Raw genomic sequence first — 20,951 nt, forward strand, 5'->3', positions numbered from 1 at the left:
GACACGTCTGGGAGTTCTTCATAGAACTTTTTCAGTTACTAACTTGCTTACTTTTTGAAAGTATGCCTAAACGGAGAGGGAAGAGCTTTGCTGGGGCCTCACGTAGCTCCTCCGCGACTGGACTTGGCAATATAGAAGATCTCCTACGTTGGATGCAAGCCACCTCGTTGGTAGCTTTGGAGACGCTCCCGCTGTAGACGCCGCGTATTAGTGGATTAATGGCGTTCTCCTTGGGACTGGATACCGCCCCCACGCCCTCAGAGCACCAGGTCGTCGCAGACGGAGCAGTCTGAAGGGATTCAGACACTGCAAGTCCAGGAGGCCAGAGAGAACAAAGAAGGTGAAGCTGAGCTGGATACTGTATCCTTGGAGGGTAGTCCAGAATCAAACTCTGAAGATGGGATTCAGCATGGGGGTGTGAGGATCCAAGGAAACAACACGGATGGAAGGCAGGAAACTGGAGGGGTTTTTCCGTCAACACTTTGCCTGCTGCTGGTTCAGAAACCCCAGGAGGTAACTTTAGAATCCATTTGGGATCTTGTGGCTACTCTGCCTACACTAATTAATCCTCGTTTTCAACATTTGGAAGATAATATGAAGGCTCAAGGGACAGATATTAAGAACTTACAAACGGAAATGTTAGACTCCAAAACTTCTCTAACTAATATTAATCAAGAAATGAATACCTTTAAAAAGACTCAAACACTGATAAAGGATAATACTAATCTGCGAAGAAAATTAGAGTCTTTAGAAAATTTATCACGTTCAAATAACATTAGATTGATTAATTTCCCTAGGAGTGCCTTGTATACTCCAAGGGAATTGGTGGAGAGGTATTTTCAGGAAATATTGGAAATTTCAGAGGAACTACTACCTCCTCTATCTCAAGTATATTACCTACCCGGAAGATTAAAAACTCAGCAGCAAGTTATTGCTCCTGAGTCCTGATATGAATGTAGCAGCATTACTTGAACTTTCTGATACAGAATTAGTTTCTCCTGCTACATTATTGTTGATGGTGGCTATGGCCCGGATAAAAATTGGCTTATGAAAAATTTCTTTAAACATATGCAGAAAGAATTTTTAGATTTGAAAGTACAAATGTATCCAGATTTAGCTAGAGATACCTCAAAGGCGACAAAAATAATTTCTTCTATTAAAACCTGGGGTTCTTGCATTGGGGATGACTTTCTTTTTACGTTACCCATGTAAATGTGTGGTTCATTATTCTTCACAAAAATATGTCTTCTTTGAACCTTTCCAATAGACTGCTTTCCTTTCATTGTCGTGATTGGAGAAGGATAAAGCTAAAATTTAAATGCCCTAATTAGTTTATAAGAGGTGACTAATTTCAACTGGATATCAACCTGATCAGTCATGCTTTCTTCAGTTATTTCACTTCTTTTTCTTTTTTATCCACTATCCACTTTTTCGATCTTATTATTGGGGACTAGAGCGATTAAGTGAAAAACTTATTGCTATCTGTACAAGTTTATACTTGTAATGTAAATATGAAAATGATAAATATAAAATATATATATATAAAAAAGATTTGTATGTATTTAAGCTCTTTATTTACTTTTGTCCACACCCTATTGTTTGAGGTCTAAGGAAGGGTAAAAATTGTTTTCCTTTTTAAAAATGATTCCTTGTGTGAGAAATACAACGCCAGTATAAGAAGAACTCCAGAAAGTGTTTAGTAAAGTATACATTTATTTTCTTCCTGGCCAGAAAGGGTGTCCAATTTGCACAAAAATGGCAAGGTACTCACACTTCAGTACATTCATTAGTTTTATAGTTAGTATAAACTTTTCAGTCCCTCCTGCTTATCTGCTCATTGGTTGGAGATAGATTCACAACCTATCAGATACGTTCTCTGTCTCTTCCAGTCTCTCTACCCCTAATTGCTTCTCCCATCACCCTTATTCCTTAGACCTCCGACCATATTTATGGTTGTCAATATTTAGACACGCACTCCTCTCTTCATGTGACATGCCTTTATGGTTAGTTATGCTAACACCCCTAATATTAAATATTTGATTTAATTATAAATATTTAATATTTAATATTAAATAATATTTATTCACTTGACTGTAGGCATTGTGTTCATACAGTATCCAGTACTGTCTCAGGAATTCCCCTCTCCCTTCTTCTGATTCAGCAATATTTCTTATTGCTATATTCATATAGTGTCAAAATTCCCTGTACTGGAATTGTGTTATTACTTTCTGTGTTAGTTGACATCTTTTTATCAATATTGTATTCAATTCTCACAACCATACTTTAGTAATGCATCCCTGTTATGTATGTTATGTTACACTTTTTCTTAAAGAGCGTGATCATCTTAAATACCTTGCAATAATTAACACTATTAGAAATTTCATTTCTCACACTTGTAAAATTGTTAGTCTCTGGGTTTCTTGTAACAAGAATGTCTTGTGAAGTTATTTTGAAATGTAATATAAAAAATAAAAACAACTCATAGCAATGTACAATCACAAAAAGTAAAGGGAACAAAAAAGAGCTCCAGTTTTTTTTAAAAAGAAATACACATCCACATAGGAACAACATGTCCAATAAAACCAAAATATAAGTAGACATCATGGACAATAGTCAGAAGTCAGGATAAACTTGCTTAACAACTTATGTTGGAAGAGTCCAGCTACCCATAGTCTGCAGTCCTTGGGAAATGAATATGACCCAAAAGTAATGAATAAACCAGAGAGGTCATTTTTGGATTGCAGGCTATGAGGGTAGCTGAATACTTCCACCGTAAGTTGTTTTGCAAGTACTGTATTTATCCCAGAACAAGCAGGCAGCATCCACGGATCCCGGATGCAGAGAGCTTCGCAACTGCCGCACTGCGCTTGCGTGAGTGCCTTCCCGCCCAAGATAGGGTGCGCGTCTCCTCAGTTCTTAGTTTTCCGCGGAGCCGAGAAGTCCTCTATTCGACGCTCTGCGCTAGACTCAGTTCTTCTTCGTGCCTTCTCTCACCGCAGCTCGTGTATTTTTTTTCTTATAGGCTCACTGTGTTTTTTTGCGCGTTTTCATTTTTTTTTTTTAATAATAATAATAATAATAATTTTATTCTTATATAACGCCATACCCAGCGAGTTCTAGGCGGTTTACATCAATTAGATTAGGATCCGCATTGACAGCGGATTTACAACAATTTATCAGCTATATAACAAATTTAACCGAACTTGATAGAGGAGGGAGGGAGATTGGGGGGAGGTCGGGAAAAGAGAAGCTATCGTGGAGGAGGGAAAGAGCTGGGAGGGGAATTAGGGGGGCGAAGAGTAATGACAATTGGGGGTTCCTTAGGGGTCATGTTCAGTAAAAAGGTAAGTTTTAAGTGATTTTCTGAAGCCGAGGTAAGTGGGGGCCTCGAGAATCATTTGGGCAAGCCATGAGTTTAGCTTGGCTGCTTGGAAGGCGAAGGTTTTGTCTAGGAATCTTTTGAGATGACAAAGTTTTAGTGAGGGGAAGGCAAACAGCTGAATTCTACGGGATTTCTTGTTTGTGTAGTACCGGTTAAAATGAGGATTGATGTAACTTGGAGAAGAACCATTTACCGATTTGTAGCAGAAGCAAGCGAATTTAAAAATGACTCTAGATTCGAATGGCAGCCAGTGAAGTTGGTGGTAAAAGGGGGTGACGTGTTCCCATTTCTTTAGGCAGAAGATGAGACGCACGGCGGTATTTTGGATTATTTTTAGTCTCCTGGTAGTTTTCTTTGTGGCTTTAAGGTAAATGATGTTGCAGTAGTCAAGAATGCTGAGGATGGAAGATTGTACAAGTAGACGGAAAGAAGTGTCGTCAAAGTATTTTTTTATGGTGTGTAGCTTCCAGAGTACGGAGAAGCTTTTCCTGATCGTGAGGTCAGTGTGGTTTTCTAAGGATAAGTTTTTGACTCCCAGAATTTTGGTTGGTTCGAGGGGGTAAGTTGTTCCTTTCAGTTGAATAGTAGTGTCCTTAATTTTGTCATTGGGGGTGGCTAAGAAGAATTTAGATTTGTCGGGATTAAGTTTCAGTCTGAAGGATAGCATCCAGAGTTCAATTTGGTTGAGAGTGTTTGTAATGTAGTCAAGTAGTTCTTGTGAGAAATTGGTTAGGGGGATGGTTATTGTGATGTCATCTGCGTATATGAAAAATTTGAGCTTGAGGTTATGTAGGAGGTTACCTAGGGAGGCCAGGTAGATATTGAACAGAGTGGGTGATAGGGGGGAGCCCTGAGGGACCCCGCAGGTGTTGTCCCAGCTGTATGAAAAGGAGTTGCTCTTGAGAACCTTGTAGGATCTGTTTCTAAGGAATCCCTGGAACCAATTGAGGACCTGGTCGGAGATGCCGATGTGAGCCAGGCATTCTAGTAGAATGGTGTGGTCGACCAGGTCGAAAGCACTGCTCAGGTCGAGTTGTATAATCAAGGCACTTGAGCCTTGACTAAAGAGCGAGTGGAGGTGATCCAGAAGAGAGGCTATGATGGTTTCTGTGCTATGGTCTGCGCGGAAGCCTGATTGATAGTCGCATAGGATGTTAAATTTTTCTAGGTATGCGGCAAGTTCCGTCTTTATCAACCCTTCTGCTATTTTGGTAAATAGGGGGATGCTTGCGATCGGTCTATAGTTAGATGGGGAATTTGGTGATTCTTTCGCGTTTTTTATGATTGGGGTGATCATAATCTGACCTTGCTCAGGAGGGAAGTTTCCTGTGGATAAAAGGAAATTGACCCATGTCATCATGTTTGCTTTAAAGTGGAGCAGGGCGGCTTTCATGATGTTTGGTGGGCATGTGTCCAATTTGCAGAAGGAGTGTGAATATTTATCGTAGTAGGTATTAAAGTTGTGCCAGTCGATGTCTTTATTAGCAATTGCGAAGTGAACATACAAGCAGTAGTGAAGAGAGCATAGAAAACAACAAGTAGTGAAACAGCAATTGATAACGGTGACATCAAATAGCTCACAGTATCAAAACCAGGTGGCTGGATGCCCAACACAATTGACATTTTGTGTTTAATATACAAAACCCCCCAACAAACACACAGAAGTCCCAAACACCCGGCTTCAAGCCGCAACAATCATACAACAAACATCCCACAAGCATACCCCCAAACAACCACCACACCCAGCACACACGAACACCCACATGTGCAGACACCCCGGGAGGTAGCATAGAGAGGACGTGGCCTCCATCCGAGAAAAATCAAATACTCAGGTTCGGGTTCTCCGACTCCGAACTGGGACATAAATTTAAAGACCGCTTCCATAAATCTGAATAACACTGGAGGGCAAGAATCCCATGCCTGGGGATGCATTGAAGTTCATAGAGCCTCACCTCGATAAAACGAGCAACCCACTGCGGGATAGAGGCTACTGACTCAGCCACCCAATGTTGCAACAAGAGCTTTTTCATCACCAAGACAGCCATATAAAGAACCCTGCACTGGGATAGCGTAAGCACTCCCTCAATCAAAGCATGTTGATCTCCCAATAGCAGGAAATCATAGGTCCAGGGCTCAGCTCGCTGAAGAATGTGCTCCAAGAATGGAAGAACTCGCAGCCATATGGCGGAAGAAGGGCATTTCAAAAAATGATGCAGAAGGATACCTAAAGAGCGAGTACATTTGGTAGCTGCTCCTTACCATAGGCCCATGCGTGCCCCTTGTGCCCTGGAGATATAAGCTCGATGCAGAATTTTAAATTGCATTTCCCTAAAATCCGTGGAGCCCCCCAAGGTCTGCACAGTGGCAAAAAGATCAAGAAAGGCCCTGCGGTCCAATGCAAGACCAAGTTCCGATTGCCACTGGGAAGCCAAGCGATCAGTTGGGCCCAGATCCGAAGCATTCTTCAGAATCCGATACCAGGTAGCTGATTTGTTGAAAGCAGGGGGCACTTGAAAAAACTGAACATCCAAGGGACCGTTTTCATTTCTAAAAAAAAAAATTTTTTGTTTTGCTTCTTTTTTCTTCGTGTCACAGTGGGGCCTACCCCACGGCCTCAGCCTACGGGCTTTGATTTTGCAGCGGCCTTTTTCCAGTCTATGTCCCAGCCAGTCACAGGCTTTAAGAATTGTAGCCATTGCCAGTGCGCGATAGCCCTCACTGACCCACATAAGTGGTGTGTTCAGTGTTTAGTGCCTGACCATCATCCGGAGTCGTGTGCCTGCTGCGCTACTCTTCAACCTCGAGCCATTAAACGTCATCGAGTTTAGGTAGAGAAGATATTCGGGGGTATGGATAGACCTATGCCTAAGGTCCTTACCCTAACTCCAAACCCGGTCTTGACCTCGACTCCGAATCCGGTCAAGTCTTCTATGGGGTTCCCGCCTTCTACCTAGACCTTAATCAAACCTTCCTCATTTGAGAAGTCCTCGTCCTCGAGCAAATCTGCTAAGTCTTCTCCTGAGGAACTGCTATCCTCACTGTCTCCTTCAGGTAAGGTAGCTAAGCAAACTCCTCCAGGTATGCCACCATTGGAATCGGTAGTCCTGAAGCTACCCAAGAAGCATGTCTCCAAATCGAGGCGTCATTCTTCATCATCCTCCTCGGAGACTATACCCACACCAAAAGTACCAGATTCGCTGGTCTCAGTCCCGGGTTTACAGAATATGATCCAGAGTGAATATGAATCAGGAGTTTGATTATATGCTGGCCAAATACACTCCTGCCTCGACTCTGCTTTCTGCACTCCAGCCTGAGCACTCAGCAGTATCACAAGGAGTCGAGTCCTTGGGAGTACCTCGAACTGAACCTACACACTCCATGCAAAGAGTCGAGTCTTTGGGAATGTCTCGACTAGAGTCTATACACTCTGTACAAGGAGCTGAGTCCTTACGAGTGCCTTGAGATACCTCAACACAATGAGGCATAGGGCGAGGATTCCTCAGCATTCATCTTCCAAGATTACTGCCCCAATTGCATTATTACCAGTTCTTTGGCATTTGAATGTTTAAACCTTATTCTGGGTTCCTTGAAAAAGAAATTTGAATCACTTTTAAAAGCTAAGTGGGAACTTTTTCTCTTTCCTTTGCCATTGAAAATATATTTTTTACCTTTTGAATAGCACTTTTATTAACACTTTTTTCACAATCCCATACACAGTGATTGGTTGGTGGGCTCTTGGTTCGAATTACACAATTATGAGTGTTTGTGAATTTAGATTAAATTATATATCGTACATGCTTGTGACAAAATTTATTTAAAAATCCTTTTTAGGAGTCTTATTTAGTAACGTCATATTAAATCAGTTTGACTTCCTAGTTCTCTATTACTCAATAAATAAGCGCTCCTTCTCTATTTATTGTGACAAAGTCTGTAATTTATAGCAAGGACATTCCTCTGCTGCTGCTCAGATGTCCATGTCCCTCATTTTGCCCTGTTCATAATTTGGAATTTGGATGCTTGTTTGTAAAATGGCTATTCCCAGCATATGGATCCATCTTGTATGTATTTTAGAGCAAGCTGTATCCTGGTTTACATTACATGTGAGATATGAGGTCTATTCAAAAAGTTCCAGGACAGTTTGAATTGCAAGCTGACAGGAAGTTCTTTTGAGATGTGCTAGGCGGCGTTGAGAAGCTTGAAACCTCATGAATAACCTCCTTTTTTCTGTTTGTTGATATGTTTTCATCTCCGAATTACAGCAGTTTTTGTGAAATTGTGTGTTCGTGAGGGGCTATTTTTCATCATGTGGCCCACATGTACACTCAGAGGAGAGAATGTGAATTGAGTTTTGCATTTGCTAAGTCAGTGGTTGGAGGTGGGGGAGGAAAGGGATTCATTTTCCAAGAGATAAGTCACTGAGGATGTGAAGCTACTGCTTAATTGTTTTTGAACCTTTGGGGTTTTGATACTCTAGTACAGGGGTCAGGAACCTATGGCTCGCGAGCCAGATGTGGTTCTTTTGATGCCTGTATCTGGCTCGCTGCCAACGTGACACTATGACTTCCGGGGGCGGAGCCAAGGAGAGCGGCCGCACACACTACGAGTTTCTCTGCTTCAGCAGAGAAAAATCTTTTCCAAGACATGCACTGCAGCAGAGGACACCCAAGCAGACCTACCCAGACCATCGGGGACATTCTGCCAGTCACCCGGAAGTGGAAGCCGCCAACACAGAGCCGGATTGGATGTGAGCCAGGACGGGACAGTGGCAGCCATCTTCCGACGCTCTGCACAGTGTGGCACCTCCCCCAGCTGCAGATTTTAGCCTGGACCGCAGCAAGCTATACCAGTGAAGGGGACAAGTTGTGAGTGTGCCTACTTCATTTGTTATTGCTCCAGAACCCCCCCTAATCTCCCCAGTGTCCCTCTGTGACTATATGAATGCATGGGAAAGATCCTTGTCTGGGGCTTGATTGATGCATGCTGGGAAAGAAGAACATGTCTTCTTTCCGCCGAGCGCAGGCCACGCCCTCCTCTGCATCACATCCGGCACCCTACCTTGCCCCACAGCATCCGCGGCCAAACGGGCCTGAAGCCTCATCGTCCTTCACAGGCAGCCCCAAATTGAGGCCCCGGATTCCCATCCCACCAGCTACACTCGCAATTGGCTACCCTGCCTTCATTACTTCTGCCCTTCCCCACAGACCACTACCTGGGGTGGTATCCTCCTCACCTCAGTCAGCTAGCTAATTGAAGAAAATGGCTAAAAGAAAAAAATATGAGGACTATCGTACTTTTCAGCAGGAATGGACAGAGGAATTCGCCTTTGTGGAGAGAGCAGGTTCTGCAGTGTGTCTAATATGCAATGATAAAATTGCATCGATGAAATGGTCAAATATGAAGCGGCACTTCGACACACACCATACTACATTTGCATCGAAATATCCTGCGTGGGACAGCAGGAAGAAAGCATGTCAAGAGCTATTGTGCAGAGTGCAAGCTAGTCAGCAGCAATTTCGTGTTTGGACCCAACAAGATGACTAGAATTTGGCTAGTTTTGCTGGTGCTTTAGCAATTGTGAGAAACGAAACCCATTCACAGATGTGGGAGTATGCCAAAACATTCATGCTTGATGTTGCCAATGAACGTTTTGATGACTTTTCGGATAAAGACAAGATAATCAAACGAATAAAAGACATGCCTCTGTCGGCAAGAACTGTTCACGATCGTACCATCATGATGGCAAATCAAATTGAGGCAACACAAGTGAAGGACATAAATGCAGCACCATTCTTTTCTCTCGCTTTGGATGAGTCAACAGACGTAAGCCATTTATCCCAGTTCAGCGTGATTGCAAGGTATGCTGTCGGTGACACACTACATGAGGAAAGTCTTGCTGTTTTGCCTATGAAAGGGACAACAAGAGGGGAGGATTTATTCAAGTCTTTCACTGAGCTCGCTAAAGAACAAAATCTACCGATGGATAAACTTATTTTGGTGTGTACTGATGATGCTCCGTGCATGGTGAGGAAAAACAGAGGATTCGTAACGTTTCTCCGTGAACATGAAAAGAGACCCATCCTAAGTTTTCACTGCATCCTACATCAGGAGGCGCTTTGTGCTCAGATGTGTGGCGAGCAGCTTGGTGAGGTGATGTTGCTGGTCATTCAAGTGGTCAACTTTATTGTTGCCCGAGCTTTAAATGATCGCCAGTTTAAAACCCCTTCAACAAGCAGTGTTTGGATTTGAAAACAAGCTAGAACTCTTCATCGCCGACATTGAAACAGGTCGTTTACTACACTTTGAAAAACTGAGAGAGTTTAATGATGCATGTACAGCAAGTGACCCTGCTCAACAACTTGATCTTCAGCAGCTAGCGGGCTTCACATCTAATCTCCTGCAGTCATTCAAAGCGCGCTTTGGAGAATTTCGTGAGCGCGCTCGTCTTTTTAAGTTCATCACCCATCCACACTAGTGTGCAGTAGACAGCGCCGACCTGAGTTACATCCCTAGTGTCTCCGTCAGAGATTTTGAGCTCCAAACTGCTGACCTGAAGGCCTCAGACATGTGGGTGAATAAGTTCAAGTCACTGAATGAAGATTTGGAAAGACTTGCACGACAGCAAGCAGAGTTGGCGAGCAAACACAAGTGGGGAGAAATGAAAAAACTTCAACCCGCAGACCAGCTGATTGTCAAAACTTGGAACGCACTTCCCGTCACATACCACACACTGCAGCGTGTGAGTATTGCTGTATTGACAATGTTTGGCTCTACATATTCACGTGAGCAGTCTTTTTCAACATCTAAAGAACATTAAAACCAACCTATGATCACGTTTAACGGATGGAAGTCTCAACGCCTGCATGAAACTTAACCTCACCACGTATCAACCAGACTACAAAGCCATCAGCAAAACCATGCAGCACCAGAAGTTGCATTAATGGTAAGAACTACTTTATTCATCATTGGTTAGCAACAGCATAACAACGTTATTAAAAAGAATTCAGAGACTTATTGTACTTTAAAAGTATTGGTCTTACATAAAATGCACACATTTACTTGTATTTAGTTTTAAACATATTGTATGGCTCTCACGGAATTACATTTTAAAATATGTTGTGTTTATGGCTCTCAGCCAAAAAGGTTCCTGACTCCTGCTCTAGTATAGCTTTGAGAAGCCACCTTGCTTCCCTATAGAGGGACTGACATTAGTGAAGTCATATTATCTGTCTTCATTAGCTGGCAAGATAGTATTGCCCATATTTCTGAACTTTTTGGCAGGAGCTGAAGAAATGAAATTTAAAGAACTTCTCTAGGTATATGAGGTCTCTTTCAGCAGATACCAAAGGTGCCAAGGGCCTCATTCTCCAATATTTTCCCATTTTATAACTAGGACAAAAATGTAATTAAATAGGGTCTTAACTAATGTCCAGTATATTTTGATAATGTATTTAAAATATCTAAAAAGATTCCAGTTCATTCAAACTAGTTTGGTTGCACTTTTAATGAAGTAGATTCTGCTGTAATGCTTAATATAATGCTGTGACTAATTTGTTTTCAGATCTCCTTAGAGAATGATTACTTAGGTCCTCGAAGGATTGAAAGTCTCAAGAAAGAAGATGCAGATTGGCAGAAAAAAGCTCAGATGGCAGTACTCTCTATTCAAGATTTAACTGTCAAATATTTTGAAATAACAGCTAAAGCACAAAAAGGTAATAGAGCTTTCCACTAAGTATCATTAATCATTTTTATTTTTCAAAGAATTTTCAATACATTCAACCATGTCAACTGTTTTATTTCCCCAGTAATATATATATATATATATATACACTACAGTACTTATTATTTCTGTAGAGCTACCAGACACACGCAGCATTGTACATTAAACACGCAAGAGACAGTGCCTGCTCGAAAGAGCTTACGATCTAATTATAACCGACAAACAGGACAAAAAGGGTGAATCTATACATGCTGCTCAGGTAGAGAATTAGAGGGCATAATATGGCAGATGGGGTAGAAGAGTATAGAGGGAATGACAAACAGATAAGGGTGCTTTACAAGTGGGTTAGAGTTAGGACTTAAAAGCAGCTCCAAAAATGTGCTTTTAGCATGGATTTGAATACTGCCAGACATGGAGCCTGATGTACCGAGTCAACAGTGCAGCAGAGTAGAAGGAACAGAGTCAGGAAGTGGCAGAAGAGAGAAGGATATAGTCAAGAGCAGGGATCTCAAAGTCCCTCCTTGAGGGCCACAATCCAGTCGGTGCATGCACATAGATCTCATACATATTCATTGGGGAAATCCTGAAAACCAGACTGGATTTCGGACCTCAAGGAGGGACTTTGAGATCCCTGGTCAAGAGTGTCTTCCCCCAATGAACGAGGTTCTTGGGGAAGAGTATAGGGAGAGACAAAAGAGGAGCTATACTGAGGAGCTGAAGAGTAAAAATACTTGTAGGTCATTAAAAGGAGTTTGAACTGTATGCAGAAGTGATGAGGAGAGGGGTAGTGTGAGCATATGAAGTGATAAAAGGAGTAATGTGAGCATAACATTGGCTGAATATGAGGTGTGCAGAAGAATTCTGAACAAATCGAAGGGGAGAGTGATGGTTTAGTGCAGTGGTCTCAAACTCAAACTCTTTGTAGTGCCTCATTTTGGATTTGTAGGTACTTGGAGGGCCTCAAAAAAAATAGGTGGAGGGGCAAAATCAAAAAAAGCGTCTAAGTCCCCTTTTGGCCTAAGTTCCTAAACGTTCAACCCAGAAGCAGGGAAAGTGTCCATAACCAAAACAAACGTCCATGTTTTGATTATGGCCTTCTTCTGCCTAAACGCCCAATCTCCACTACGTCTAAAAGTACCCCCACAGCACGTCTACACTTTTTAGCCATAATGAAACAAACAAACGCCTAAGCCACAAACATCCAACAGAAGGGCTTTCAGGCGAAGGAGGAGCCAGTCCTTCGCCTAAAAGCTGGATTCTGTAACCGGTGTCTGTCAAAAACAACACCGGTTACAGAATCCCCCCCCCACAACGATCCACTGTTGCCCAAGCCCTCCTGCCATGTCAAACCGTGACCCCCACCCTCCCGACAACATCGGGGCAAGAGGGAGCTCAAGCCCTCTTGCCCCAGCCAACCACGGCACCCCTGACATATCGGGCCAGGAGGGAGCCCAAGCCCTCCTGGTCCAGCCGATCCTCTACCCCCACCCTCCACTACATTACGGGCAGGAGGGATCCCAGGCCCTCCTGCCCTCAACGAACCCCCCTCCCCCCAACGTCCACCCCCCCTGAACCCCCGATCGGCCCCCCTCCCAGCCGATCCACGACCCCCCGGCCGACCCCACGACCCCCCCACCCCCCTTCCCCGTACCTTTAGGTAAGTTGGCCGGACAGATGGGTGCCAAACCCGTCCGGCAGGCAGTCCTCCGACGAATGGGGCCGGATTGGCCCAGCCTAACCAAAGCCCCACCTACTGGTGGGGCCTAAGGTGCCTGCCAATCAGAATAGGTTGCCGGGCCGCTGAACTGATGGCGCCAACGGCCATCAGCTCAGCGGCCCGTTTTTCGGCACTTAGACCTGGTTTTATTTCGTCTAAGTAAAAAAGGTCTAAGTGCCGACTAAACTGTATTGGTTATACCTGTTGTACGCCTAAGTGTAGGTCGGCCCACTGTCCGCCCTTTCCCCTCCTCTAAACACACCTCTTTTCTCTCTGTGCGTTTAGAGGCAGGGGAAAGGCCTAAGCTGTTTTTAGATACGTCTAAAAACCAGCTTTAGTTATGGGTACTTGGACGATCAGGCTTTTTGATCGTCCAAGTAGCCATTTAGGACACTTTTTAGACGTTTTTTTTTTTTGATTATTACCCCCTTAATGTCTTATTAAAGAAATGACGATTTTGCATGAGGTAAAACTCTCTTTACAGTTTATAAATCTTTCCTTTTAGCTAAGTCTTAATAATAATATTGTAATTTATAGCTAAAGAAACATATGATCAAGAATCTGTTTTATTTTACTTTTGTGATTATGATAAACATACCGAGGGCCTCAAAATAGTACCTGGCGGGCCACAAGTTTGAGACCACTGGTTTAGTGGAAACCTGTGAAAAGCAAGTTGCAGTAGTCTAGATGAGAAGTAATGAGGGTCTTGGTGTGCTCAGATTTTAGCGATGTTGTTGAGAAAGAAATAACAGATTTTGGCGGTCTGTTGGATATTTGAAGAGAAGGAGAGAAGTGAGTCAAAGATGAGACCGAGGTTACGAGATGCTAAGGCAGGGAGGATGAGAGTATTATCTACAGAAACAGAGAACAGAAGAAGAGGAGAGGTGGGTTTAGAAGTAAAGATAAGGAGCTCAGTTTTGGGCATGTTTAATCTTAGATGGCAGTAAAATATCCAGGTAGCAATGTCAGACAAGTAGACTGAGACTCGGATTTGGGTTCCTGTAGAAATTTCAGGTGTAGAGAGGTAGATCTGTGAGTCATTAGCATAGAGGTGACACTGAAAGCCATGGGAAGAGATTAGATCACTATGGGAAGAAGTATAGATGGAGAAAGAAAGAGGTTCCAGGACAGAGTCCTGAGGTAAACCAACTGAAAGCAGGATGGTGGTGGAGGAGGAGGATCCACTAGAGCAGTGTTCTTCAACCTTTTTACACCTATGGACCAGTAGAAATAAAAGAATTATTTTGTGGACCGGCGGTTGAAGAACACTGGGCTAAATCATGGGCCAGACCCCGCCCCTATAATAGTACTAATTGTAACACTATTTTTTCCATTCATTTTTCATAGATACACATAATATAATCTTAACACCACATAATGGTTAACCACAAAATTAAACTACACAAAGCACACTGACAGCAGATGTAAATTCTCAAAACTGACATAATTCAATCACTAAATTCAAAATTAAAATCATTCCCCCCCTACTTTTGCTGTCTCCCTCCCTCTATGCTATGCCTTACTTTCTGGCCTGTTCCCGCCTGGCCATTTTATGCCGCCCCCAGTGTTATCTTCAGGCCGGCTCCCTCTTTGATGATGCAGTGCACAAAGTTGCGGGCAGCAGCTCCTTACACGTCCCGCACCTCATCTGGAAGCCTTCCCTTTAATGTTGCGACATCAGAGAGAAGGCTTCCGGTTCAGGCGCAGGACGTGCGTAGGAGCCGCTGCCCATGGCTTTGTGCACTGAATCAGTGAGGAAGAGGGAGCCGGCTCGAAGATAACGCCGCACTGAGCGCACCGTGGATCAGTGATTGAAGAACAGTGTTTTGGGCCTAATGCACGTGCCGGCCCTGTGGACCGGCAGGAAATTTCTGTGCACCGGCACCGGTCCACAGACCGGTGGTTGAAGAACACTGCACTAGAGCACATGTATCAAACACAAGGCTTGCGTGCCGAATCCGCCCCACCTGGCTGTTTATGTGGCCCATGGTCCCTGTGCCGCTGCACAGGGCCAGCGTTAGTGGGGGGCAGAGCAAACAGGGCAGTTGCCCTGGGCCCCGAGGCTCTGGGGGGCCTCTAATGGGTTGGCATGTCCACTCCCTTCTATCAATGCCAGTCTGACATCTTCCTCTCTTGGTCTTGCAGGCAAATCAATTTTTGTTAAAGAGAGAAAATCAGCAAATGGATAAGAAGGTCTTGGAAACAGAGTTAAAAGCACAGTCAAAAGGAAGTGCATTCAGAAACTGGGAAAAGATGATAAAAAAATAAAATCAACAAAAGAAATAAAGAAAAATGATTTTATTTTCAATTCAGTGATTGACACTCGTAAGCTAGTTTTGAAAATTTACATCTGCTGCCTATATTTTGCACTGTTCAGGATGAAATTCATGTGTTTCTATTTCTCTGGTGTTGTACTGCATGCAACAAAAGAACCAGAGGTCCAACTTCGTCTGCAGTGAAAAAACAGACCAGAGCAAACAAACCAAAACTGCAGACTTGTACACGGTGCAGGCAAATTTTATTTTGACAAATAAATCTTAACTAAAAACCTTTTACCAGACGGGGGACCCAACACGGTCCGTGTTTCGGACAACCTTCATCAGGGGTCCATGGTAATAAAGGTAAAAAGAAAAATATCACAAAAAGAAGCCTGGAAAAATAGCACTGTGACGAACTTGTAGTGCATTTCGGAGATTCACTGGTGTGCTACCAAACGCTATTTTTCCAGGCTTCTTTTTGTGATATTTTTCTTTTTACCTTTATTACCATGGACCCCTGATGAAGGTTGTCCGAAACACGGACCGTGTTGGGTCCCCCGTCTGGTAAAAGGTTTTTAGTTAAGATTTATTTGTCAAAATAAAATTTGCCTGCACCGTGTACAAGTCTGCAGTTTTGGTTTGTTTGCGTTGTACTGCATGCGCTACATGTGGTGTAATTAGATTTAGATTTTAGCAAAGCCTCTGACAGTGTTCCACCCAGACCTCCAATAAATATAAGTGCTCTCGGGATGGGCCCCAAAGAGACAGACTGAGTTAGGAACTGATTGAGTGGAAGATGACACAGGGTAGTGGTCTATGGAGATCGCTCTGAAGAACATGAGAACATAAGAGGAGCCACACTGGGTCGGACCAATGGTCCATCAATCCAGAATTCTTCTACTAAGACTTAGGGCTCCTTTTACTAAGCTGCGCTAGTGGTTTTAGCGTGTGCTACATTGCCGCATACAACGCCTCCATAGAGCTGGCATTAGTATTTTCCGCATAGCGCAGGGGTTAGTGCGTGCTAATCTTCAGCGTGTGCTAAAAACGCTAGCGCACCTTAGTAAAAGGAGCCCTTAGTATCTTAATAAAAAATTTGGCCCGCAACTTAGCCTGTGTTTTAAATTTTGGCCCCTTATGTGATTGAGTTTGACACCCTTACACTAGAGCAAACACTAAAAGATGGGAAAAATGAGAAGAAAACCATGCTTTTATTGAAAACAAAAAAAAGAAGAAAACCATGAGATAACAGAGCCCTGAAACTCTAGCAAGGACAGCATATTGATAAATAGGTGGTGATCTACAGTGTCAAAAGCCGAAGCTCAAGGAGGATGAGGATGGAGTATAGGCCTTTGGATTTGGCCAGGAGCAGGTCATTAGAGACTTTAGCGAGGGCAAAAGCCTGATTGAAGTGGATCAAGGTTAGCTTGAGACGAAAGAAAGTCAAGAAAACAGGGGTAAACAGTACATTCAAGTAGCTTGGATAAGAAGGGGATGAGGGAGACAGAGTAATAGTTGGAGGGGCAGGGAGTGGAGGTTGGACTGAGTTACACCCTGGACGCAGAAAGCAGCTAAGTGGTTGATATTTATCCCTGGTTTCGACACAAGAATATGGACTGTAGTGCTTGATTGCTCATTTATTCACTTTTTCACATTTAGGGGCTGTTTGCCCAGGCGTGTTATTCAACATCACTCTGCAGGCGACCACAGTGCTTTTTTCTACATTTTGTTGAATCTTTTGAGTGCAGGGTTTGCTGTGAAGGGTGGAGTTTTTGGCCAGATGAAGCTGAACTGAGGCTTTTTCTCCACCTTTCTTTTCTTTTCTTTGTCCCCTGTTGCTCTATGTTGTATGAGTGGTTGGTGTGTATGATTTAAGCCTGGTAGTTTTTGCAGAGGGGGTTGTTGGTATCCACATGGGGTTTGGATGTGAGTGTGTAGTAGTGTTTAACCGACCCTTTTCCTGAGTTGATTTGTATAGTTGGGATTAGTGTCCCCAGCAGTAAGCAAAAGGAGGAGCAAAAGAGTACTGAGAAGAGTAAGAGAGTTGCGAAAGCAAAAGGAGGAGCAAAAGAGTACAGAGAAGAGTAGGAGAGTTGCAAAGACGACAGTGCAGATGAGATGTGGTCAGACAGGATGGGGAAGGCTGAATGAGAGGAGGAACCTGTTGAAGCTTTAGAGCTGTAAAGAAAGTGCGCAATAAATGGGATGATGAGGTGGTGAATTTGAACAGTGGAAAGTGTGGTCTTGAGGTATACAGTGGTTTGAGGTGGAGGGGAAGATTGGGGAGGGTTAGTATCAAAAGAAGGTGTAATGGAGCTATAGACTAGAACAGTGTTCTTCAACCACCGGTCCGTGGCCTGGTGCTGGTCCGCAGAAATTTCCTTCCGGTCCACAGGGTCAGCACGTGCATCAGGTCCGAGACAATGTTCTTCAGCTGCCAGTCCGCACTGCCATCGATGCGGCGTTATATTCAGGCCGGCTCCCTCTTCATCAGTGCTACACTGCACAAAGCTGTGGCCAGTGGCTCCTACGCGCGTCCTGCGCCTGAACCAGAAGCCTTCTCTCTGACGTTGCAACGTCAGAGGGAAGGCTTCCAAATGAGGCATGGGACACACAAGGAGCCGCTGCCCGCATCGTTATGCACTGCATCAGTGAGGAAGAGGGAGCAGGACCGAAGATAGCACCGGGGGCGGCAGGAGCAGGCCAGAAGGTAAAGCACAGCATGGAGGGAGGGAGAGAGACAACAAAGGTAGGAGGAAATGATTTTAGTTTTGAATTTAATGAATGATTTACATCTGCTGTCTGTATTTTGCAGTGTTCAGGAACAAATGCATTTGTTTCTTTTTCTCTGGGGTTGTACTGCATGCAGAGTCTTGAATCTTAGGGTTTTGTTTGTACATATTAGTACTTTTAGTTTTTGGTCCTGTATTTGCATAGAGGTTATCTGTGTTCTGGTTGAAAGAGGAGTAAAACTACAGAGTGAGCATACAGTGAGCAACCAATTCTGCAACTACAATTGGGTGGAGAAAAAAGCCTTAGAGTGAAGTGGCAGTCATAATCACAAGAAATGTAGTGCTGCCATAAAATTGGTCATTGGCATTAAAAAAACCCAACCCTTTTTCATCATACACCTTGTAGCATAGTAGAAACACTCACAACTGGGTTAACCCTTTCAGGACCATAAGGATCGTAGGCCAATTTTTGTGGTTTTGACGACATTTTTATGGTAAAAAGGGCTTGCAGATGCCAAAAAATTGATTTTTTTTGTAAAATATCATTATTTTTTTTTTAAAAAATCACACTTCTGGCTTATGGACAGTGTGGCAAGTGAATCTTCTCGTCAATCTGGCAACGACGCTAATGAATGAATGTCGGAACCAGTTTGTTTACATAAAGGCAGTATCATATGGAATCTGTACATATCAAATTTAGAACTGTAGACTATCCCAATCAAAATTTATAGGATTTTAAAGTTATGGGACAAATATGTCCCTTGGTCCTGAAAGGGCTACGGGTGCACAAGAAGTAACTTATCTGGCTCTTCTCACAATGTCACAATCTTCCAAATACTGCCTATGAATCAGTCACCATTCAGATGACTAATGCTTTTTTCTCCACCAAGTTGTAGTTGCAGCATTGATTGCCATATGCTCACTCTATGGTTTTACTCCTTTCTTTACTCCTCTCTGTTGAGATCCTTATTTTTTTGCGATTTACATGAGCTAGTTTTGCCATTGGTGTACATCCATTAATAAATAGTACATGAGCACTTACCGCTTACAAAATAGATGTTTTTGTACAATCCCTCTGGAGGCTGAACTCATGGAATCTTGTATCTTCTTTAGCTTCAGCTGCAGGGCTAATAAAACTTGTTCCCTCCCCTCTAGGATATCTGCCTGGTAGCTTCCTGTCATGTTTAGTTTGTTCCTGCAGCCTCACTGCATGGGTGAAATCAGTCTCTTCTGTTCGTGGTTTGTTTTCAGTTCCTAGTCTTTATTTGATTTGTTTTGCGGATTTGCCCAAGTGCTGCGGATCAACTCTGTGGGAGTGATCTTTCAGCAGGAGATCGCAGACATTTTAAATTTTGTCTGCTTCTGGAGGGTGCTCTGTAAGCTTAAACTGCAGTAAGCCCTCTAAACAGCCTGCAGTTTGGATCGATTCTCTGGGATTGGGAGCCATCTCTCCCCTGGTTCGTCTGCAAAGGGGTAGAGCACAGGCTGCTGCAGTTCTGTGGAGGTACACTGGGATCAGAACCGGACCGTGTGTCTTCCCTAATTTCCCTGAGGGGTCCTGGTGGTCGTGATCTGTGGTGACAGGGAAGGTGAGGCGGTCAGAAGACCTGAAAAATCCAGTTTAATCAGCTCCTGAGGTACTGATTTCCTTGCTTGTACTGTGTATTGCAGCACATGTCTCTATGGTGTCTGTGAGTCACAGAGTTTTGGTGATTTTGGGGGGGTGCTGAAATAGGGGTTTTGGGTTGTTTCCCTGCATGCCCTGGTCCGCCCCCTGTAAAATTGCCAAATTGCCATTTTTTTGTGGCTCCCTGAGTTTTTCCCGGGCAGTTTTAGGGCAAAATCGGCACCTGCGGTGGCCATCTTGGATTTTCTTTAAAGTTTTCAAAAATATATCTTTTGAACTTAGAAGCTTCATTTTTGCTCCAAACTTCACAGATGGCCACCTCAGGACAGGATGGCATAGATTCATGCCGTAAATACAGTGGATGGCTGGTGGATTCGCAGCCGTGTATTATGTGCACCGTGGCCCGCAAAGGGCATGAACCGTGCGTGGATTCCACACTATCCACCGGAGAGGCCTTGCTTTCCTCCAATTCTGCTGGAGACGCGATTCCAGCGTCCGGGATGCCAAAATTGGGCAAAGAAGGCGCTTTCGTGAAATTCGTGATTGGGGAAAAGTCTCATAAGTCTTCTAAACATTCCAAATCTGAGTCCCACGGATTGGCTTTTGCTGCTGGTGACTATTTTCCGCTGGAATTTGGGGATATGCTGTATCAGGCTTTCATGAGAAAAAGGGCTATGCCTGTCTCTCTCAGATTCCGGTGTGGCAGTCTGTTCAGCCTTTGGATTCCAGCATGTCCATTTGCTCCCTTGCTGGTCCACCTGAAAGCAAGCGGCAGCTCCCCGCCATTGCCTTGGTACCTGCGTCAATTTCTATGCCGTTGCTGTCGCATGGCTCTTTGGAGGAGTTAGCTGATGTAGCTTACTTAGCGAATCTAGGGGATTCCCAGAACACTGATTTCTGCGATCTGGGAGAGGATTAGGTGGTGCGCAGGCTCTTTAAGTCCAACCATCTCCCTGATCTTATCTCTGAGTCCCTGCGGACATTGAAATTTGATTCTGACTCAGCGGTTCAGGCAGAGTGTTCCGTCATGAGTGGACCACAAGGACTTGGCAGAAATGCTCTTGGAGGTTTGGTAGACCCTGGAGGGTCCCCTGAAGTGTGCTAGGGCCATGGCTAAGTTGTATCCCATGGTATTGGATTTTTCCAAACACTTAGTCTTGCCGAAGGTGGATTTGACAGTGGCTCAGGTCACTAAACAAACCTTTTTGCTTTCGGATGGAGGGGTTGTCCTGAAGGATGTCCAGGACAGAAGAGTGGATTTTGTCATGAAGCGTCTTTTTGAGTCTGCTGTTGCGGGAGTGCGAGCTGTGGCGGCCACATCATACCAAACTCCAGCAGGATCCTGAGGAGGTTGTCCTTTGGGACCTCGACTTCCTGGTTTCTGGAGTGAATTATTTGGCAGACGCACTCTATGATATCTTGAAAGTTTTTGCTAAGCTGGAAGCTTATTCAGTTTTTGCAAGGAGAATGTTACGGATTCACCAGTGGTCGTGTGATTCTTCATCTAAGGCTATTCTG

The 20,951-nt window shown here is 43.8% G+C and overlaps 1 protein-coding gene across 2 annotated transcripts in view; it reads left to right on the top strand.

Annotated features, from left to right (window-relative positions):
- The window catches only part of JMY (junction mediating and regulatory protein, p53 cofactor), a 182,389-nt gene that overhangs the window by 42,393 nt on the left and 119,045 nt on the right, over positions 1–20,951 (top strand). For both annotated transcript variants that reach the window (XM_033929536.1, XM_033929527.1), the window contains exon 3: positions 10,941–11,091. In XM_033929536.1, coding sequence (XP_033785427.1) covers positions 10,941–11,091 — 151 coding nt within the window. The remainder of the gene's footprint in view (positions 1–10,940; positions 11,092–20,951) is intronic.

The sequence above is a fragment of the Geotrypetes seraphini genome, chromosome 1 (genome assembly GCF_902459505.1).
Source record: "Geotrypetes seraphini chromosome 1, aGeoSer1.1, whole genome shotgun sequence".
Lineage (NCBI taxonomy): Eukaryota > Metazoa > Chordata > Amphibia > Gymnophiona > Dermophiidae > Geotrypetes > Geotrypetes seraphini.